A 17,703-nucleotide genomic window follows, 5' to 3' on the forward strand; every position below is an offset into this window, starting at 1 on the left:
TGACTGGGCCACCCAGGCGCCCCACCAACCCCCTCTTAATGCCCTCCTATGGCACCTCCCTTCATGCCCACAAATGTGCAGACAAAAGGGCCACAGTGTTCTGGGAGGGAATCTACCTAGAAACCTCTGCCTGCACCCAGATTCCCAGAAGCCTTTGTGTGGGACTGGAAGTGTGCCATATTGCCATCTTACCATTCCCTTGCAGGGCCTTAGGCCCCCCACGTAAGGACTTTGCAAGGAGTCCCTGTCCCTCTGACAGGCCAACCACCACCACCATTACTGTACCTGGTGAGCCCCAGGTCTGGGCCCTGCAACGTCCCGGCCTCCTGTCCATCCTGCTGCCGTCCAAGGGCTGTGACTTAGCCCATCTCGTGCTGATACTCAGGGCCTTTTCCCATCTAGCCCCAAGCAGCCTCATTTCCCACTGCTCCCTCCTTCTGTGGCCTCGCTGCTGACTTGAGTGGCTGTGGGTCCCCCCACCAGGTTTTGTTCGGGCCATTCTCCCTCCCTCACCAATTGCACCTAACGCAGCGCAAGACACGTGACGGCATATTGCATGAACCTACACTTGGGCGAGAGACAAACGCAGGGTGCCCCTCTCGCCTCCCAGCTCTGTGGCCCACCCTCCCAGCTGGCCCTGTGCCCGGGGAGAGCTCCTCCCCCGAGTCCCCGCAGCCCACCCTGGTCTCACACAGCGCCCTTTGTCAGGCCTCCGCTCCCAAGGGCATCTTATCTGCCTAAACAGGTTGTAATCTGCCAGGGTCACGGACCCCCTTCCTCCTGCCAACTGGGAGTAAACAAACCCTTTTGCCTAGAGGGTGGCGGCAGCCCTGTGGAGTCCAGGACTCACCAGGCTCCTCCCAGGGCTGCAGCCCTGCGGCCTCCTTCCCCCTGGGCCCTGCAGGAAATTTCCACTCCCTGCCCTCAGCGCCCCCAGGCCCTAGAACCAAACTCTGAGCCCCCGCCCCCAGCAGTCTCCCCTTCATCGTGCTGCTCTGGCTTCCTCCCTCCAGTCCCCTGAAGCTGCTTTCGCGACAGCGCTATCATGCCCCCCTCCCCCTTCTCCCTGCCAGAAGCACCGCCCCCGAACTTCTGCAGGCCTCCTCCTCCTCCTTCAGGCCTCAGAAGAATGTCACCTCTAGAAAGTGCCCTGTGTCATTGTCCCGCAGTCCTTAGCACCCTCCAGGGCCTGTCTGGGACAGAACTGCCACAGGGCCCCTCCCCTTCCTAGAACTCCCTAGAACCTAGAGAACAGTGCCTGGACCTGTCTCACCCATGAGTGAACCAGGGCTCTGAGAGGTGAAGTGACTTGCCTGAGACACAGGAACGGGGGAGGAGGGACTGGAAAAGCCAGGTGGGCTTGGTTCCGGGAACCCCACACACCTCTGGAGCTGCAAGGCCTCCACCCAAACTGCAAAATACATGACTCACTGGCCGGCTGCAAAAGCTGGCCATCCTGTGTGTGAGCTCCCAGCCTGGAGGGTGTGGGCACTGTCCTGAGGAAGCCCACAGCAGGGCCAGAGAGAGCCAAGCTGGATCCAAGAGACACAGGAAACAGAACCAGAGCTTAGGTGCATTTATTCCTGTACAAATCATTACAAAACCAAGTGTGGGGTAGTCGCCGGCTCCCAGCCCCCACCCCAATGTGCAAAGGCTTGCTGCTGGCCTCTTCCTCCTCCACCTGACCCCTCCCGCTCCACAGCCTCCTCCAGGAAGCCCTCCAGTCTTCCCTTCCAGGCTCTGGAAGAGCAGGGGCAAGCCCACCCCACTGAGGTCCAGCAAAAAAGTGCCTGATGTAGAGTGATGGGGCAGAACCCAGGCGACGTGGCTCCTGGTCCCCTGAGAGCCTTCCCAGGCCCAGCTGAGGGGAGACCCTTGGACGACTCCAGCAGCTGCAGACAAAGGGACTGCATGAAACCCCAGTTTGGCTGGGATTCCCCTTTCTCAGCCCCAAAGGCTGCTCCAACAGGTGGAAAGCCTCACTGCTGGATGGCAGAAAAGGGAGCCTGGCTCTTTAAGAGCCAAACTAATGGCAGCGGAGTGGAGGGACTAAGAAAACAGCTGAAGGTTTGTCCCTTTCCTATTAGATTCCCCCCCCAAACCCTGTGGGAGTTTACGCAAAAATACCCTAAGTTTCCAGGAGGAGGTGAGGAAGGGGACTCTAGACTCCCAGGGAGTTGAGCCCCCCAGCAAGGGGTGGTGGCTGGAGGGGTCCAGTCTTAGGGAAGACAGACCCAAGGAGGTCAGTGGGGAAATTAGGAGGGGGCCTCAGACTCCACGTTAGAACCTAACACAGGCAGGATGGCGACCAGAGAGGGGGCAAGGGTTTTGTCCAAAGCCACTCAGGGCAGAGCCAAGACCCGGATGCTGGCTCCCACCTCTAGGAGCCACCGCCCCCCCCAAACACCCCACAAATGCCCTGGCCTGGCCTCCAGACACAGCTCCCACTCCCGTGCAACCTCTCTTTCTGGCTCTGGGAAGTGAGGGAGCAGCACAGAACTCCCAGCTCCGGACAGGACCCCCTTGTCCCAGCCAACAGGGAGTGTTGCGGGAGGGGAGGTCCATCCTGGGGCTCTGAACCAAGGCCTCGTGGGAAAGCACATGTCCTTAGCCTCAGATAACTTCAGAAATACCCTGATTGACTATGCTCAGACCCTGACTGGACAAGAAATACCTCCAATACCCCTGATTAACCACATAGCTGAAATCCCTGATTGGTCAAGAGACACCCCCAGGCCCACACTGGCTGGAGGATACAAGGCCCTGATTGGCCCGAAGACACTCCGGCCAGCCTTGATTGGCCAGGAGATGGCCCTTGGTTGAGTGGCTGGGAGGAGAGCGGCCTCTGGCGCACCCCCGTGAGAGGTCCACAGGCAGGGTGACCTAGGCCCAGGACGGGTGGGAGAAGGTGATTCCATACAGCTGGGCCCAGGAGGAGAAGACCCTCTTCTCGGTGATGAAGCGGTGGTGGTTGCCCTTGCGGCTGTGCTCATTCTGGATGTAGGTGACACACTCGTCTGGCCCCTTGGGCTCATAGTAGTGGTAGGGCATGCGCTGGCGGCGGGGCCGCTGGCTGGGGCAGAGCAGATGGGAGCGGTCAGGGCAGGGGGAGGCACCAGTGGGGCCCTTGCGCTTCCCAGCTCCTGACTTGCTAGAGGACTTCAGTGGGGGAAATCCCTGCCCCTCCCAGAGCCTCAGTTTCCCCATCTGTAAAATGGATGTAGGGTGGACTAGATTTATGACCACCCCACTTTTTCTTTTTCTTTTAATATGATTGAAACTTTTCCTTTCCTTAAGAGGGTGGTAGTGTAGGGTAGTGGTAAGAAGTAAGGGCTCTGGAGCCTGGCCCCAGTGCTTACTGTTTGTGGGACCTTAGGCCACTCACAAAACGTCTTCCTCAGTTTTTCTCATCTCCGGAACAGAAAGAATAAGGCAACTGTCCATTAGGGTCCCTGTGAGGAGTAAATGACCTAACAAATGTAGCCAGGCCTGGAACATGGTCAGTACTCGGTGAAGAAGAGCTGTCACGTAGCGGGCTTGTTGTATAATATTATTAATGATAGTGATTATTAATATACGAACTCTGGACTCTGGCTGAGTTGAGGGGAGGCCCCTGAGATAGGTAGCCCCACGAAGCCTAGATCTCCGCAGAGCAGTTTGAATACCATTAAATAGAGGCCCTCAAAGGCACCCCCCAGCCAAAGTTTCCGGGGTTCCATCCTGCAGCCAGTGACTGGGTGTTGTTGGGAGGGGGGGGCTCACCTGCAGTAGTCGGGGGGGACCATGCCATAGACGTGCACGTGGTCACACAATTCTACTGCAATCACCATGGTGAACCAGCCGGTGCTCAACCACGAATGGGACTTTTCCCTGGGGGCAGAGAGGGGGCATGATGAGGGGGCATGCAGATGGGAAGGAATGGTCAACCCCACCTGGAGCTTCCCAGAACTCCTCCCACGCCCCCTCCATTGGGGCCCTCTCCCCACTTCGGTGACCCCTTAGTCCAGCCCCACCGTGGGAGCATGTACATGCTGGCAGAGGGCTTGTCTGGGCAGAGATGCGGGGTGTGGGGAGAGCTCCTTTGAAAGAACAGCGCATGCTGGGAATCAACTCCTGGGGAGATTAGTCACAGTAGGGCAGGTTGCAAGTGACCATGAACTTACTAGGCTCATGGTCTTGCTTGAAGGAGCTTGCTAGAAGCCGCTGTGCCCACATTAGAAGCAAACGCCTAACGGGAGCCTCATCAGAGAAGGTCACGCTGTGACCACAGGTTCAGAGCAGGGCATGGAAAGGAGCCAAGGGCCTAGAACGGAGCTGCCCACTAGAGCAGCCAGGAGCCACATGCGGGCACAGGTGGGCACATGACGTGTGGCTGAAATGTGCTATCAGTATAAATATGAACAGGATGCTTTAGTATGAAAGAACGAGCACAGAAAATGTCACTGGTAGTTTTTGACTATATGTTGAACTGAAAAGAGTTTGGATATATTTGATTGAAGGTGGTTCTTTGGGAAGTTTAAAAAGAAAATAAACCTCTCGTGAGACTGACAAAGAGAGAAAAGACACAAGTTACCGATATCAAGAATAAAACAGAGGATATCATCACAGACCCCGCAGACATGGGAAGGGCAATAAGCAAACCATAAACAATTACATACACAAATTTCCCAACTTAGATGAAATAGGCCAATTTCTTGAAAATCAGAAACTACCAAAACTCAGCCAAGATGAAACAGATTAACCTGAGTATGTGTGACTATTAAGAAATTGAATTCATCATCCAAAACCTTCGAAAAAAAAACTCTCCAGGCCTAGATAGTTTCACTGGCAAATTCTACCAAACATTTAAAGAAGAAATTACACCAATTCTACACATTTTCTGAGGCCAGCATTACCCATAAGACCAAAGTCAGGTAAAGACAGTACAAAAACAAAACTATAGATCGATATCTCTCAGGAACACAGACACAAAAATCTCAACAAAATACTAGCACATCATATCCAGCAATATATAAAAATAATACACCACAACCAAGTGAGGTGCTGTATTACTGGTGGTGTAATAACCAGTTTATTCCAGAAAAGCAAGTCTGATTCAATATTCAAAAATCAATCAATATTCAAAAATATATATGGTAGTATAATCCACCATAGTAATAGCCTTAAGGAAAACCACATGATCATATCAACTGAGGCAAAAAAAACACGTGATAAAATTCAATATCCAATAATGATGAAGACTCTTAGCAAATTAGAGAAGGGAACTTCTTCAACCTGATAAAGGACAGCTAAAAACTCCATAGCTAACATCTTATTCAATGATGAAAGACCAAATGCTTTCCCACTAAGACTGGGACCAAGGCTACTCTCACCACTCCCCATACAACTTGACCTTGTATCAAAAGTCCTGGCCAGTGTAATAAGGCAAGAAAAAGAAATAAGATGTATACCCATTGGAAAGGAAGAAATAAAACTGTTCTGAATTACATGTCCTTGCAACATGACTACGTGTAAAGAAAATCCCAATGAACCTAGAAAAATCTCCCAGAACCAATAAGTAAGTTTAGCAGGATTATAGGATATAAAGTCAATACACAAAAATCAATCGTATTTCTGTATACTAGCAATGAATAATTAGGAACCCCTAAAATTTTAAATATAATTTATAATAGCTCCCTCAAATCTTAAATATTTAGGGATAAATCAAACAAAGTAAAGGATCTATATGCTGGATGTATTGGGTTACATAAAATATATTAAAATTAATTTTACCTGTTTCTTTTTACTTTTTTAATTTGGCTACTATAAAAATTTAAATTACATATATGGCTTGCATTATATTTCTATTGGATAGCAGAGGCCTAGCTGCTTTGGGGAGATCAGCCAGAAAAGGACATGCTGGGAAAGATGTATCCTTAGGATAGAGCATGCTGGGAGCAACTACATGCCTAAAGCAAGACATGCTGGGTGCAGTGAATACCTGCCACGAGCTGTGGGGAGCTCTCCTAGAAAGATGCTAGGCACACCTTAGAGCAGAGCATGCTAGGAGCCCTGTTCCCTCAGAGCAATGCATGCTGGGAGGAAGCCCTCCTGGGGAGACAACACAATGCAGAGCATGTTGGAAGTGACTCCTGCTAGGGGCTGGACATGAAGAAAATTCCCGAGGAAAACCTAACCAGAGGGTGGCAGGAAGTGACCACACCCTCAGAACAGTGCATGCTGGGAATAACAGGCCCTCTGGGCGGAGAATGCTGAGGGAGAGCACAGGGCTGGCCAGAGGGGGCAGGCAGGAGGCTGGTACCTGTCCTTGCCCGTCTCACCCCGGAAGAGGTCGTCAAATTGGCGCATGCGGCCGGGAGAGACGGCATAGGCCTCCATGTTGGGGAACACCAAGCCTGCCCGCTGGATGACACGCACAAGGCTGCCCTGGGGCTTCTGCATCTTGTTTGGCGGCCCCCAGAAGATGAACACGGTTTCAGGGGTCCGGTTGACGAACTCCTGGGGCCTCCGCAGCACCCGGAATACGCTGGAATGGGCCACCACGCGGAAGGTGGTCTTGTTGCCCACGTCTGCTGAGAAGCCCGTGGTGGGCGCGTCGTTCATGCGGATTGTGCACTCGGCTCGTTCAATCTCGGGGCCCAGCTTGGTTCCCAGCAGGTGGCTAGAGCTGGTGACAATCACACACTGGTGGCACCGGGAGGGCAGTGTCTGGGAGGGGGCAAGGAAAATCAACACTGTCTGTCACATCCACTCAGTGCCGAGCCCTATGCTCCGTACATCCAGGCCTCTAGGAGGCAGGCATTATTTTGCTCATTTTATTTTATTTCTATTCATTTATTCATTTATTTATTTAGAGAGCGCGGGGTGGGGGGGTAGGGCAGAGGAGAGGGAAAGGGAGAGAAAGAATCTTAAGCAGGCTCCACGCCAAGCGCGGAGCCCAATATCGGGCTTGAGATCATGACCTGAGCTGAAATCAAGAGTTGACTGCCCAACTGAATGAGCCACCCAGGTGCCCCTATTTTGCCCTTTTTTTTTTAAAGATTTTATTTATTTATTTGACACAGAGAGTGAGAGAGCACAAGCAGGGGGGACAGTAGACGGAGAGGGAGAAGCAGGCTCCCCGCCAAGCAGGGAGCCCAATGCGGGGCTTGATCCCAAGACCCTGGGATCATGACCTGAGCCAAAGGCAGACACTTAACCATCTGAACCACCCAGGCGCCCCTATTTTGCCCATTTTAAAGACAGGGAAACTAAAGGCTATTCACTTGATATTCAACAAATATTACAGCAAGCTGGCTAATGGCCAAATACCAGGGACAGAGCAATGAATAAAAGGGACCCCACTCCTGCCTTCAAGAGGTTCACGGTCAGAGAGACAGACAGTAAACAAATAAAAGACAAACTAATGATAGGTGGTGAGTAAAACATGCTACAAAGACAATACGGTAGGGGCAAGGGATCAAGAGGGACAGGAGTGGCGGCTACTCTAGAAAGTTCACGGGGGGGGGGGGGGGCTCTCGGAGCTGAGACCTGGAGGATGAAAAGGAACCACATAGGAAAGTACTCAAGGCAGGAGGAACAAGCAAGACCAGAGGTTCTGAAGTGCGAATGACCACAGTGTGTTGAGAAGCAAAAGAAGGCCACTCGGCTAGGGCAGACTGAAGGAACAGGAGGACAGGACAGTCATGCAGGGATGTCCCCAAAGTCACACAGCAGAGGAGTGCAGTGTTTGGGTAGGAAGCCAGGTCTATATGGCCACAGAGCCCCAACCTTAGTCCAGTTCCCCTAAGAAGGCATCCTCCCCAGGGCACCCCTGACATTTCCACACTACCCACAAACAAGACCCCACCTTGTCAGTCAGGAAAGGGTGTGGAAGCCCCCTCTGGGCCTCTGGGCCTCTGGGCCCCACTGTTTCCCCACTGGTGAATGAGTTGGAACCACATGTTCTCTGGGGCCTATTTTCTGCCCACGGAATCCTGTTTACCCTTTAAGCCTAAGCTCAGGTTCTACCTCCTCCAGGCAGTCTTCCCTGAGCCCTTACTCCAAAATCCAACAACAGGTCCCATGGACCTCAACTGATGACTTTTCCAGGGGCTCTCCTGGCTTCCCCTGTCCGGCTGGAAGCAGCCACAAGCCCAGCTCTACCTCATTCCCTGCTGTGTCACCTACACTCAAGCTCTTCCACTTTTCCCAGGTTCCATTATTTTTATTTTAAGAGTTCTTAGGGTCTCAATTAGGTGCTGATCTATGGGCCCCTTCCCAGTAAGGATGTATTCAGATCCTGAGAGACTTAGGAGGATTTGTGAGGGAGGAGAGGAAGACAGGCAGGATCGGGAGACCTCCTCCTCCTGGAAGGTGTCCATATTCCAGGCCACTGATTATCTCCCTGGCATCCTGGAAAACATTTAGGGTTTAGAGGATTATAGGGTGAACCCCAAAAACACAACCTGAGTCTCATGGCTACCCAAGGCAAACAGAAGCCCTGGGAATAACGTTTGGCTTCTCTACACAGCTGCAACTCTGAGGGGGGTTGGGGCAATACCCTGGCTCCTCCCCTCCCTTGCTATGTGGCTTTGGATAAGTGACTTTACCTCTCTGAGTCTTGGTTTCCCCATCTCTTCAAAGGGGCTAACAATGCTGGCCTCACAGGGTCGGTAGGATGATTACTGCTAATCACAGTGCCCAGCACACGCAGCAGGCAACTGACAAAGGACAGCCATTATTATGACTGTTTTTGTATTGTCAAGTACTCGAGTGCTCGGCTCCCAAACCCTGTGTGGACTCCCCAGCAGAGACAGAGATCTGTGAAGACCAGAGACACCTCTCCTTAGGGATTCTGACTCAGGAGGCAGTAGGATATCAGCACTAAAAATGGGACCTTGAAGAAAACAGAGGCCCAGAGAGAGACAAGGCACCTGTCGGAGGTCACACAGCCAACAGGGGGCTAAAGGCACTGGAACCAGGGCCTTGACTGCTGGGGCGCCCCCCTTTCCTTTAGGAAGAATGGAAGTAGCAGAGAGAAGAGGTGGAGGAGGTGGGAACAGAGACGGTGGGCAGTGGGCAAGATGAGCCGTCAGCCCGGTCTTGGAGAGCTCCCCAAAGCGGTCACGCTACCTTGTTGCCAAGAATCGGGACGTACGCGTCAGTGATGCTCCACTTCTTGAGGTTGACCGGCCTGCGGGTGCGGCCCCGCAGGGAGCCGTAATGGAAGACATCATTGGCACTGTTGGAGCTGTAGAGGATGAGGATGGTGATGAGGGCGAAGAGAACCACGAACACTGCTGAGCGCTGCTCCTGGAGAGGGGAGAGGCTGGTGAGTGCCCAGCCACCCCACAGGCCCCCACCTCGGGTCCTTGCCACCTGCCATGCCCGGCTCACTCCTGCTCGTCATTCCAGATGGGTCCAGGCACCACCCCCTCCGGCCCCCTGGGCACCCCCATCCCAGCACCGGTCACACTGCATTCAAACTGCTGTCCTCCCTAGTTAGACCATGAGCTCTGTGGGCTGGGACCGAGGCAGCTCAGGAAAACGTGAATGAATGGATCACTCTGACACCCTCAGAGTGATGCTCAGAACATTCTGTCGTCTTTGACTCTGACCACTGCCCCTCCCCCCCGCCCTTCCCAGTCACCTTCTCAGCCAATCCTTTACCACAGATGGACCAGTCAAACCTAGGAGGACAGAGGTAGACCTAGCCCAGAGAGAGATAGGAATTCGCCCAAAGCCAGAGATCAGTGGCCACAGCAGAGCTCAAGCCAGGGCCTCTCAGGCATCAGGCACTTCTTGGTAGGGAAGAGACACTGGTGGTGGCCTGGGTCTGAGGCAGGTCCAAAGGAGCCCATTTTGCTGAGGAAGTAAAAGGCTGAGATGGGGACAAGAAATGAAGGGGGACTTACTTTGTTGCTACTCATCTCTCTCCGGCGTCTGCTGAGGGGCAGGGGCCGGCGTCCTGCAGGTGGCCCAGGGGGCAGGGATGTGGGGTCACACCTGCAAGTCACAGAAAGGTTATGGCTTGGGCACTCTCCCCTAATACAGCTGATCAAAGGCTACACCCTCCCCACACAACCAGCTCTCCTACCCACCCGTGACTTCAAGGCTCAGGCCCATATCCATTTTGCAGAGGGAGATACTGGGGCCCAGAAAGGGCAGGAACCTGCCTGAGGTCACACAGCCAGGTGGTGGCAGAGCCCTGTCTCTCTCCTTGCCCCTGGCTCTCTCCCACTCTGCTCGCTGAGCAGGGACCTCCCCACACCTTAGCTCTCCTAGAGGGCTGGCAGGCCTTAAAGCTGGCCCCCCAACTGCGGGGCTTGTCCGCCGCCCACACACACTCCCAAACTCTGACTTAGGTCCCTGTGGCCTTGGAATAAAGCAATATTCCTTCTAGGTTCCCAAACTCCTCTGCACAGGCACCCTTCCAGATCTTGCACAAACTGTCCCCTGTACCTAGAACACCCTGCCCTCTTGCACCCTGCTCATGCCCTCTCATCCTCCAAGCCTGGGGTAGGCCAGCAACTTCCTGTGTGTCACCTCCCGGCTAGGCTGAGAGCTCTCAGATCCTCACTCACATTCTCCGCTGTGCCTCCGAAGCCACGGAAATGGGTGCAGGAGGTTCGCTGAATGACTTCGTTAATTAACAATAAGATCTTCGGCGATTAAGGGCAGACTCACCAATGGTCTATAATCACAGCCCCACCCTGAGAGTGGGGGTGGGGGGGTCTCCAGTAACGTTGCAGCCCAGGACAGACCTTCCTTCCTGCCCATCTGCCCTCAGCGGCCGTGGCTGTGAGGGGACATCCTCACAGGTCCTAGCTCCCTCCAGACCTCAATTTCCCCACCTGTCAAAAGGGAGTAAGTACTTGCATCCAGCCACCTCCACCAGATTCAAGGCCAAAGGGAGAGTGTGCAGAGGGAGAAACGGGTGCCCTGGACTCCCCAGCTCGGTCCTCCCCTCCAGGGGCCTCCCAGCTCCCGCCGCTATCCCCGCCCCCTGACCTGGCCGCTGTTTACTCCTACACTGCCACCAGGAATAGCCACAGAACCTCAGGCCAAAGGAGGCTCCCCCCAATGCCGCTCCTGATTGGTTGGGCTCCGACTCCGCCCACTGACCAACCCCGCCCCTTCTCCGCGGGAGCCCCCCGGCTCCCAAGCCGGGTCTCAGATTTCTCCCGGGCGGCAGGGCCAGTCAGGGAGCTCTCGGGACTCTCATAGGGTCCAGTGCCCGCGATACAGATCAGGAAACTGAGGCTCATTAGAAGACAAAAGCAGCTTGTCTTTGGACTCACAGCCCGTTAGGGTGCAAGACAGGAGGAGTCCAGAATCCCTGCGTCGCACCCACCAGCACTGACCCTCTGGCAGTCCAGGCCCTCACGGTCTGGGCGGAACCTCTCCTCACTACCGTTTCCTTCTTATGCCCCACCCCACCCCCCACCCCCGCTCCAGACACACCAGGGCACTCCAGTTCCCAGGCTCACCCCCTACATTCCCACCTTTGCCTGAGCAGTGCCCTCAACCAGGTCCACCGACCCCCTGGTCAGCCCCCTCACAATCCTGCTCTGATAAGGCCACGGTCATACAGCATCTCAGGCGCCAGTGTGAATCCCGGTTCCACCACTTACTGGCTGAGGGGCCTCGGGCAAGCCATGGGACCTCTCTGAGCCTCAGTTTCCTCATCTCTGAAATGGTAATAATAAGAGTAGGTAACTTACGGGGTTGTTGAAAGGATTCGAGCAGATGTGGCAAGGGAAGCACGGGGCTTGAAAGTGCTCGGTCAGTGCCTGTCATAGCTGCTAGTCTTGTGGTTATTCATGTTGGAAGCCTTCCTCACCTCGAGCTTGTGAATGAAACACTGCCCCTTCTCGGACACCTAACCTAGTCACTTCCCTCTAATATCAAGGAAGGTGTGCAGGAAGCCACACGACGCATCATCCACTCACCCCATCCTCCTGGCAACGCTGCAAGGGAAGGGCTCTCATTCCCCATTTCACAGATAAGGAGACTGAGGTTCAGAGAGGCAGAGCTGCCCAGAGTCTGCTAGGGAGCCTTGTTTACAGGCTTGTTGGCAGGGAGCAGCCCGGGGCTGAGCCTGCCAGGATCTCCTTCCAGGATCTCCCCGGGCTGGAATGGGCCAGAGGCCACCAAGTTTGTGCTCAGCACCCGGCCTAGCACTGGGGAGCAGGCCTGCTGGGGAGCGACTTGCTCAGGCTGGGGAGACTTGCTCAGGCTGGGGAGGCGGCAGCCCAGAGCGCTGGGCCGGGAGCCTGGCCTCAGCCCCGAGGCTGGCAGTGCAGGAGGGCTCAGTCCGTGGGCTAAGGGTGGGGGCCACACCCTGCCCTCTGTTTGGGGGCTTTGCCTCTCTCAGCCGGGGGAGTCCTCCTGCAGGGTCGAGACGCTCCCACAAGCCGCGTGGGAGGAGGGCTCCGGGGAGAAGGGGGGGCTGTGTGTCACCTCCACCTCCTAATGTCTACATGGGGGGTCGCTGAGCCCGTGGGTCCACTGGTGGGGGGCGACTCACCCTCTCCGCCCCCTCTTGCGCTGACCCCCTCCCCAATTCCCGCACTCCGGGCGGTCCAGAGCCCTAGCCCCAGCTGGGAAGAGGAGGGAGGCAGGACGGCGGCAGGTCCCCGAGCTCTAATAGGGTAGTCAGCGGCAGGGGCCCCGCGAACCCTGCGACAGCCCTTGGTCGCGAGGACCGGGATCTCCAGGCGCGGCTGCCGAGAGTGGGTCTAGGGGAGTCCTGGGGGCCCGCATCTTCCCCCTGACCGGGGGCTCGCAGCCCCTGCCCCGGGGCGCAGGGAGCGCCCCCCTCCCGCTGCCCGACCCCGCGCGGCGCCCGCTCACCTCCCCCGGGGAGCGCCCGGCCCCCCGCGGCCCCCGAGCCCCCTCACATGGCGCCGGGAGCCGAGAGCCGGGGTCCGCGCTGCTCCGGCCGCCCAGGCCCCGCCGCAGCCCCCGCCCGCCGGGTCCTAGCGCCGTCGCCGCCGCCGCTCGGGCCCAGGCCAGGGAGGAGGGCGGAGCCTGGAGGGGCCGCGGGTGGCTCCGCCCCGGGGCGGTGCCGGCGGGGCAGGGTGAGGGGCGGGTGACCCCGAGCCCTGACTGCACTAGCGCGTCGCTTGCTCCTCTGGGCAGTCGGTAGTGGCAATGAAAAAAAATCACAACAGCCTTCCGGAGCCCTTCAGTGTGAGTCGGACCCGCTTCTATCTCGCTTCATTGCCTCCACGACCCGGATGGGGAAACTGAGTCCCGGGGCACACTGCGCTTGGAATCAGTTGAGTTTCTCCTGGGCTTCCCTACCCGGGGCCTCCAGAGCCCTGTATCCACTAGTCACCGTGGGTGAACTCCGGGGTCCTCCCTTGGATTCAAGTCCAGCTGTGCATCTACTAGCTGTTCGGGGTTGCATATTACTTGCCCTTCCTCTGCCTCTGGAAAATAGGAAGAACGACCTCATAGGGTGTTGTCAGGATTAAAAATGTTATGTTACTTCTTAGAGTCATTGAGGTATTCACGACATCGTTTTATGTGATGTGGCCATGACAGGGGCCTGCTTAAAAAAACAAAGGAACAGCCCAGCTAAAATGAAGGATGCAGATCAATATGCACGGACAGGAAGAAATGTCTAGGATATTTACAGGCTATTTAAGTGAAGAAAGCAAGTGAAAGAAGTTAATCATTCTGGAAAAGGAAATTGTAAAAATTTGCTTTCCGCTCCTGGATATGTCCCCTGGAGAAATTCTTGCACATGTCCACAAGGAAGTTTGGAGTAGCAGGGCTTGACATAACACAAAACCGGAAACAGCCCATATATTGGTCAACAGGAGAATGGATTTGTTTCCTTGGCAGGATGCCGAGGTGGAATATTATATAGCAGGGAAAAATGAATGAGCTACAATGACATGGATGGATTTTAGAAACATGAGCAGTGAAAAAGACAAGTCCTGGAAGACAAAACTATACACTATATTGGTTTTTTTAAAGATTTTATTTATTTATTTGACAGAGAGATAGAGAGAGAGCACAAGTAGGCAGAGAAGCAGGCAGAGGGAGAGGGAGAAGCAGTCTCCACTAAGCAGGGAGCCCGATGTGGGGCTCGATCCCAGGACCCTGGGATCATGACCTGAGCTGAAGGCAGCCGCTTAACCGACTGAGCCACCCAGGCGCCCCTATACACTATATTGTTTAAGCATATACCTGGCACCCCTCACAGCCAGGGACAGGTTTAGCTTTTGCCTATCCAAATGATTAAAGTTTTAAACCAGCAAAAGTCAAGAACACAGCTGTCTCCGTGGGGGAGGCAGGGATGCTAGGAAGGGGAGGGGAGGGGAGGAAACACAGAGGCATGCAGTTCTAATACCACTCTGGTCTTTCAGCGGGGACCTGGGTTCAAGAGGTTTGTTATATTATTATGTTTTATAACTTACAAGTATGACGCATGCCATCATTTCTATGTATCACAGTATTCAAAAAGAAAAGAGAAGGAGGAAATAAATGAAAATATGGAAATACCTTTGGCCTGTCAGTGATTAAAGTGTTAAGAGTGGTTATTTCCAGGGATGCCTGGGTAGCTCAATTGGTTAAGCGTCCGTCTTTGGCTCAGGTCATGATCCCAGGATCGAGTCCCTCATCGGGGAGCCTGCTTCTCCCTCTGCCTGCCACTCAGCCTGCTTGTGCTTGCTCTCTTTCTCTCTGACAAATAAATAAAATCTTTAAAAAAAAAAAAAAAAAGAGTGGTTATTTCTGGAATGATGAGATTATGGGCTGCTTTTGGTTTTTGTGGGTTTTTTTTTTTTTTTTTTGAGGGGGGTGTTTCCACTGTATTTTCCAGAAATTTTAAGATAGTGATTACACAATGTTTTTATATTTAAAAATGAATTTTTAACTTATAAAAAAATGAACTGCATCTATAACATGATTTCTTCTAAAAAATATAGCTATCTATGCCTCTATATTTGTAAATGTACACAAAAGGTCTGGAAGAATCCACACCGGACTACTGGTTGTAGTTTCCCCCGGATAATGGATGTGGGGCAGGAGGGATGCTGCTACCTTCACCTTTTGCTTTGTCAAGTTCCAGGTTGTTTACACTGGACTCATTTGTTTTGTTTTGTTTTAAAGATTTCATTTATTTATTTGACAGAGAGAGAGCATGCACAAGTGGGAGGGGGGTGGCAGAGGGAGAGGGAGCGGCAGACTCCCCGCTGAGCAGGGAGCCCGACGTGGGGCTCGATCCCAGGACCCTGGGACCGTGACCTGAGCCGAAGGCAGATGCCCAACCAGCTGAGCCACCCAGGCGCCCCTGGACTCACTTGTTAATACCACTTTGTGTTCCATTAAAACAAAAGTGGGCTGGGGGCGGGCCCAAGGTCCGTCGTCTAGGCTGTGGAGACACCCCCACTGGGCAGTAGGGCTCCGTGGAGAGAGCCAAAGGTGGATTCAAGGCTTCTTGCCCCCCTGCTGTCCAACTCCTTCTGCTTCCTGAGCCCCACCCAACTTCAGCCACCAGACCTTGCCCTGCCAGCCCCAGGACAGAAAACCGCGGGGCAGGGAACAGGGCAGTCTGGTGGGAAGCCTGATGTTGGGGGTTCAGAGAAGAGGAGCCCCTTACCCAAAGTCACCCCGCAGGTTGGAGGCTACACCAGGGGCAGGGGCCTCCTGTCCCCAGCTCTGCTTCCTGCCCCAGGCCAATGACGAGGACTCTGGAAATCAGAAAGTGCGACAACCCAGCTCCTGGACCAGATCCGGACCTGGAGCTCCCCCCTCAGGCCTGCCATGTCTGCGGGCCCAGGCTGACTCCAGGAGGCTCGGTTTTAGGGCCGGCTTCCCTTTCCTGGGCCCCAAGAACAAGAACAACATGTCAGTAATCACAAGGATAAGAACAGCTCCGGTGTGTCGGGTGCTTTCTCCTGCGCTAAGCACTTTGCAGACAGACCTCACTGAATCCTTAAAATAACCAGTGAGACGGGCACCAGGCTCCAGGGGGAGAAAACGAGGCTCGGGGTGTGCGCAGGTGCCCAGGCTGGGATTCCCCCACGCCTGTCTGCTGAATAACCACGAGCTGCTCTGCCCGGAAGCCCCAGGCCTGCCCCACGCCCACAGCAGGGCCTTCATGGATGAGCGGCCTTGTTAATGCTGGTGCTACCCTCCAACCCTGCCCAGAGTCTGTCCTCCCCACAGGGCTGCCTGTCCATGGTGTGCCAGAGCTGGCCTCTGCATCAGTCCTTCCTGTCCCAGAGTCGGGGTCCTAAGTGTGACCACCCTCCCTCCTTACCCCTTAGCAATCTTTGCCCTAGGAAGAGCCCACAGGGACCTCCTCACCCACCACCCCAGCTCCCAGTTTACACGGATGAAACCAAGGCCCACAGAGGGGTCAATACCTGCCCCAGGCTCCCCACTGCCTCCTGGGCAGAGCCAGCGTGGGAGCCAAGCCTGGAAACTGTAGCCTCTTTCCCTCTGGACAGAGAAGGAGCCCAAGGGAAAGGCCTTTGGAGGAGAGGCCAGTAAGAGCCCCCAGCAGGTGTGGGCCTGCACACAGGCGCTCTCCATAAGCTCACGTTACCTGGGCAGTGCGCCTGGAACCAGGAAGTAGCTGGTTCTTGACAGGCTGGAGTGGGCAGGTGGGCCCAGGTGACCCTGGACACAGGAGCCCACTGGTATCCAGAAGAACCAGTAATCCTTTCCTCACCCGGCTAGATGAGGTGTGAGTGTGAGTTCCTGGCCTGGGCCCGAGTTCCTTCTGAGAGAAGAGACCCCTTAAGACACTTCCAGGCTGTGAGGCTCACCTGGTTTCCCCTTTGACCTCAGGAGGAAGTAGATGTGTCCCCAGCAGGCCTGCTGAGGGGACAAAGGAGGAGGGCTGTGGACAGGAAAACAGAGCCCCAAAGAGGGGCTGCACACCACAGTGCCCCACCCCCACCACACTCCTCGCAGGTGGGAGGAAGCTCCTGCCCCCAACTCACCTCATGGAAGCTGCTGTAACTCCAGTGGCCGAGAAGGGGCTGCCTCAGAGAGCCTTCGGCAGGCCCAGAACCCTTCACCAGAGCAGCCAGGGGTCCTCCTCTTTGGCCCGGAGGAAGTAGCTGGTGGATTGTTCCTGCCAGGTCACCACCCCAGAAAGACACATTATTTAGGCCAACCCAGCAAAAAAACATCCATCGGGGGCAGGACCAGGACAGAGGTTCCTCTGTGCACTGGGCCCAGGGGCTGAGCCAGCATCTGGGGGTGGAGGGTGGGGGAGGGGGATGGAGCCGGAGGAGGTGGCAATCTCTTGGGAGGGGGTTGAGTTCAAATCCCATCTGGTCCTTGGAGACCGAGGTTGAGGCTGTGAGCAGGGAGGCAGCTGGTGAGGGTGGGAGGTCTTCTTGCCCCTCTGTCACTGCCAAGGGGGGACTGGGTTAGCCAGGGAGACCCTTTTGAAAATGATGGGTGCCGCCTATCAAGTGCCAGCCCTGGGGCCATCTCTCTGAATTCATACAATCCCCTGGGGTAGGGACTACTTTTTTTTTTTTAAGGAGGCTCCACGCCTACATGGGGTTTGAACTCACAACCCTGAGATCGAGAATCGCACACTCTACCAACTGAGCCCGCCAGGCGCCCCAGTGGGGACTACGTTAATACCTTTTACAGATGAGGAAGCTGAGGCCCGGAGAAAGGCACTAATCTGCCAGGGTTCCACAGCAGGAGACTGAGCAAGGCCAGGGCTCGTTCCAGAGC

The 17,703-nt window shown here is 55.0% G+C and overlaps 1 protein-coding gene across 7 annotated transcripts; it reads right to left on the reverse strand.

The window, feature by feature from the left end:
* Positions 1-1,541: 1,541 nt before the first annotated feature.
* On the reverse strand, positions 1,542-17,227 carry ST6GALNAC6 (ST6 N-acetylgalactosaminide alpha-2,6-sialyltransferase 6). 7 transcript variants are annotated; one of them, XM_032418735.1, is made up of 7 exons: positions 12,838-12,950; positions 11,616-11,672; positions 9,897-9,987; positions 9,115-9,294; positions 6,302-6,708; positions 3,763-3,870; positions 2,790-3,073 (listed from the first exon to the last, which is right to left on the reverse strand). In XM_032418735.1, the coding sequence occupies exons 2-7, from the start codon at positions 11,639-11,641 to the stop codon at positions 2,884-2,886; spliced, it is 1,002 nt and encodes a 333-aa protein (XP_032274626.1). In that variant the 5' UTR covers positions 11,642-11,672; positions 12,838-12,950; the 3' UTR covers positions 2,790-2,883. The 7 variants fall into 7 exon arrangements, with proteins under 7 accessions (XP_032274620.1, XP_032274623.1, XP_032274619.1 ...); XM_032418729.1 differs by lacking the exons at positions 11,616-11,672; positions 12,838-12,950 and adding an exon at positions 16,950-17,227 and having other exon boundaries at positions 1,542-3,069; XM_032418732.1 differs by lacking the exon at positions 11,616-11,672 and having other exon boundaries at positions 1,542-3,069.
* Between the last annotated feature and the right edge of the window lie 476 nt (positions 17,228-17,703).

This window comes from Phoca vitulina, unplaced genomic scaffold, assembly GCF_004348235.1.
Source record: "Phoca vitulina isolate PV1807 unplaced genomic scaffold, GSC_HSeal_1.0 scaffold21, whole genome shotgun sequence".
Lineage (NCBI taxonomy): Eukaryota > Metazoa > Chordata > Mammalia > Carnivora > Phocidae > Phoca > Phoca vitulina.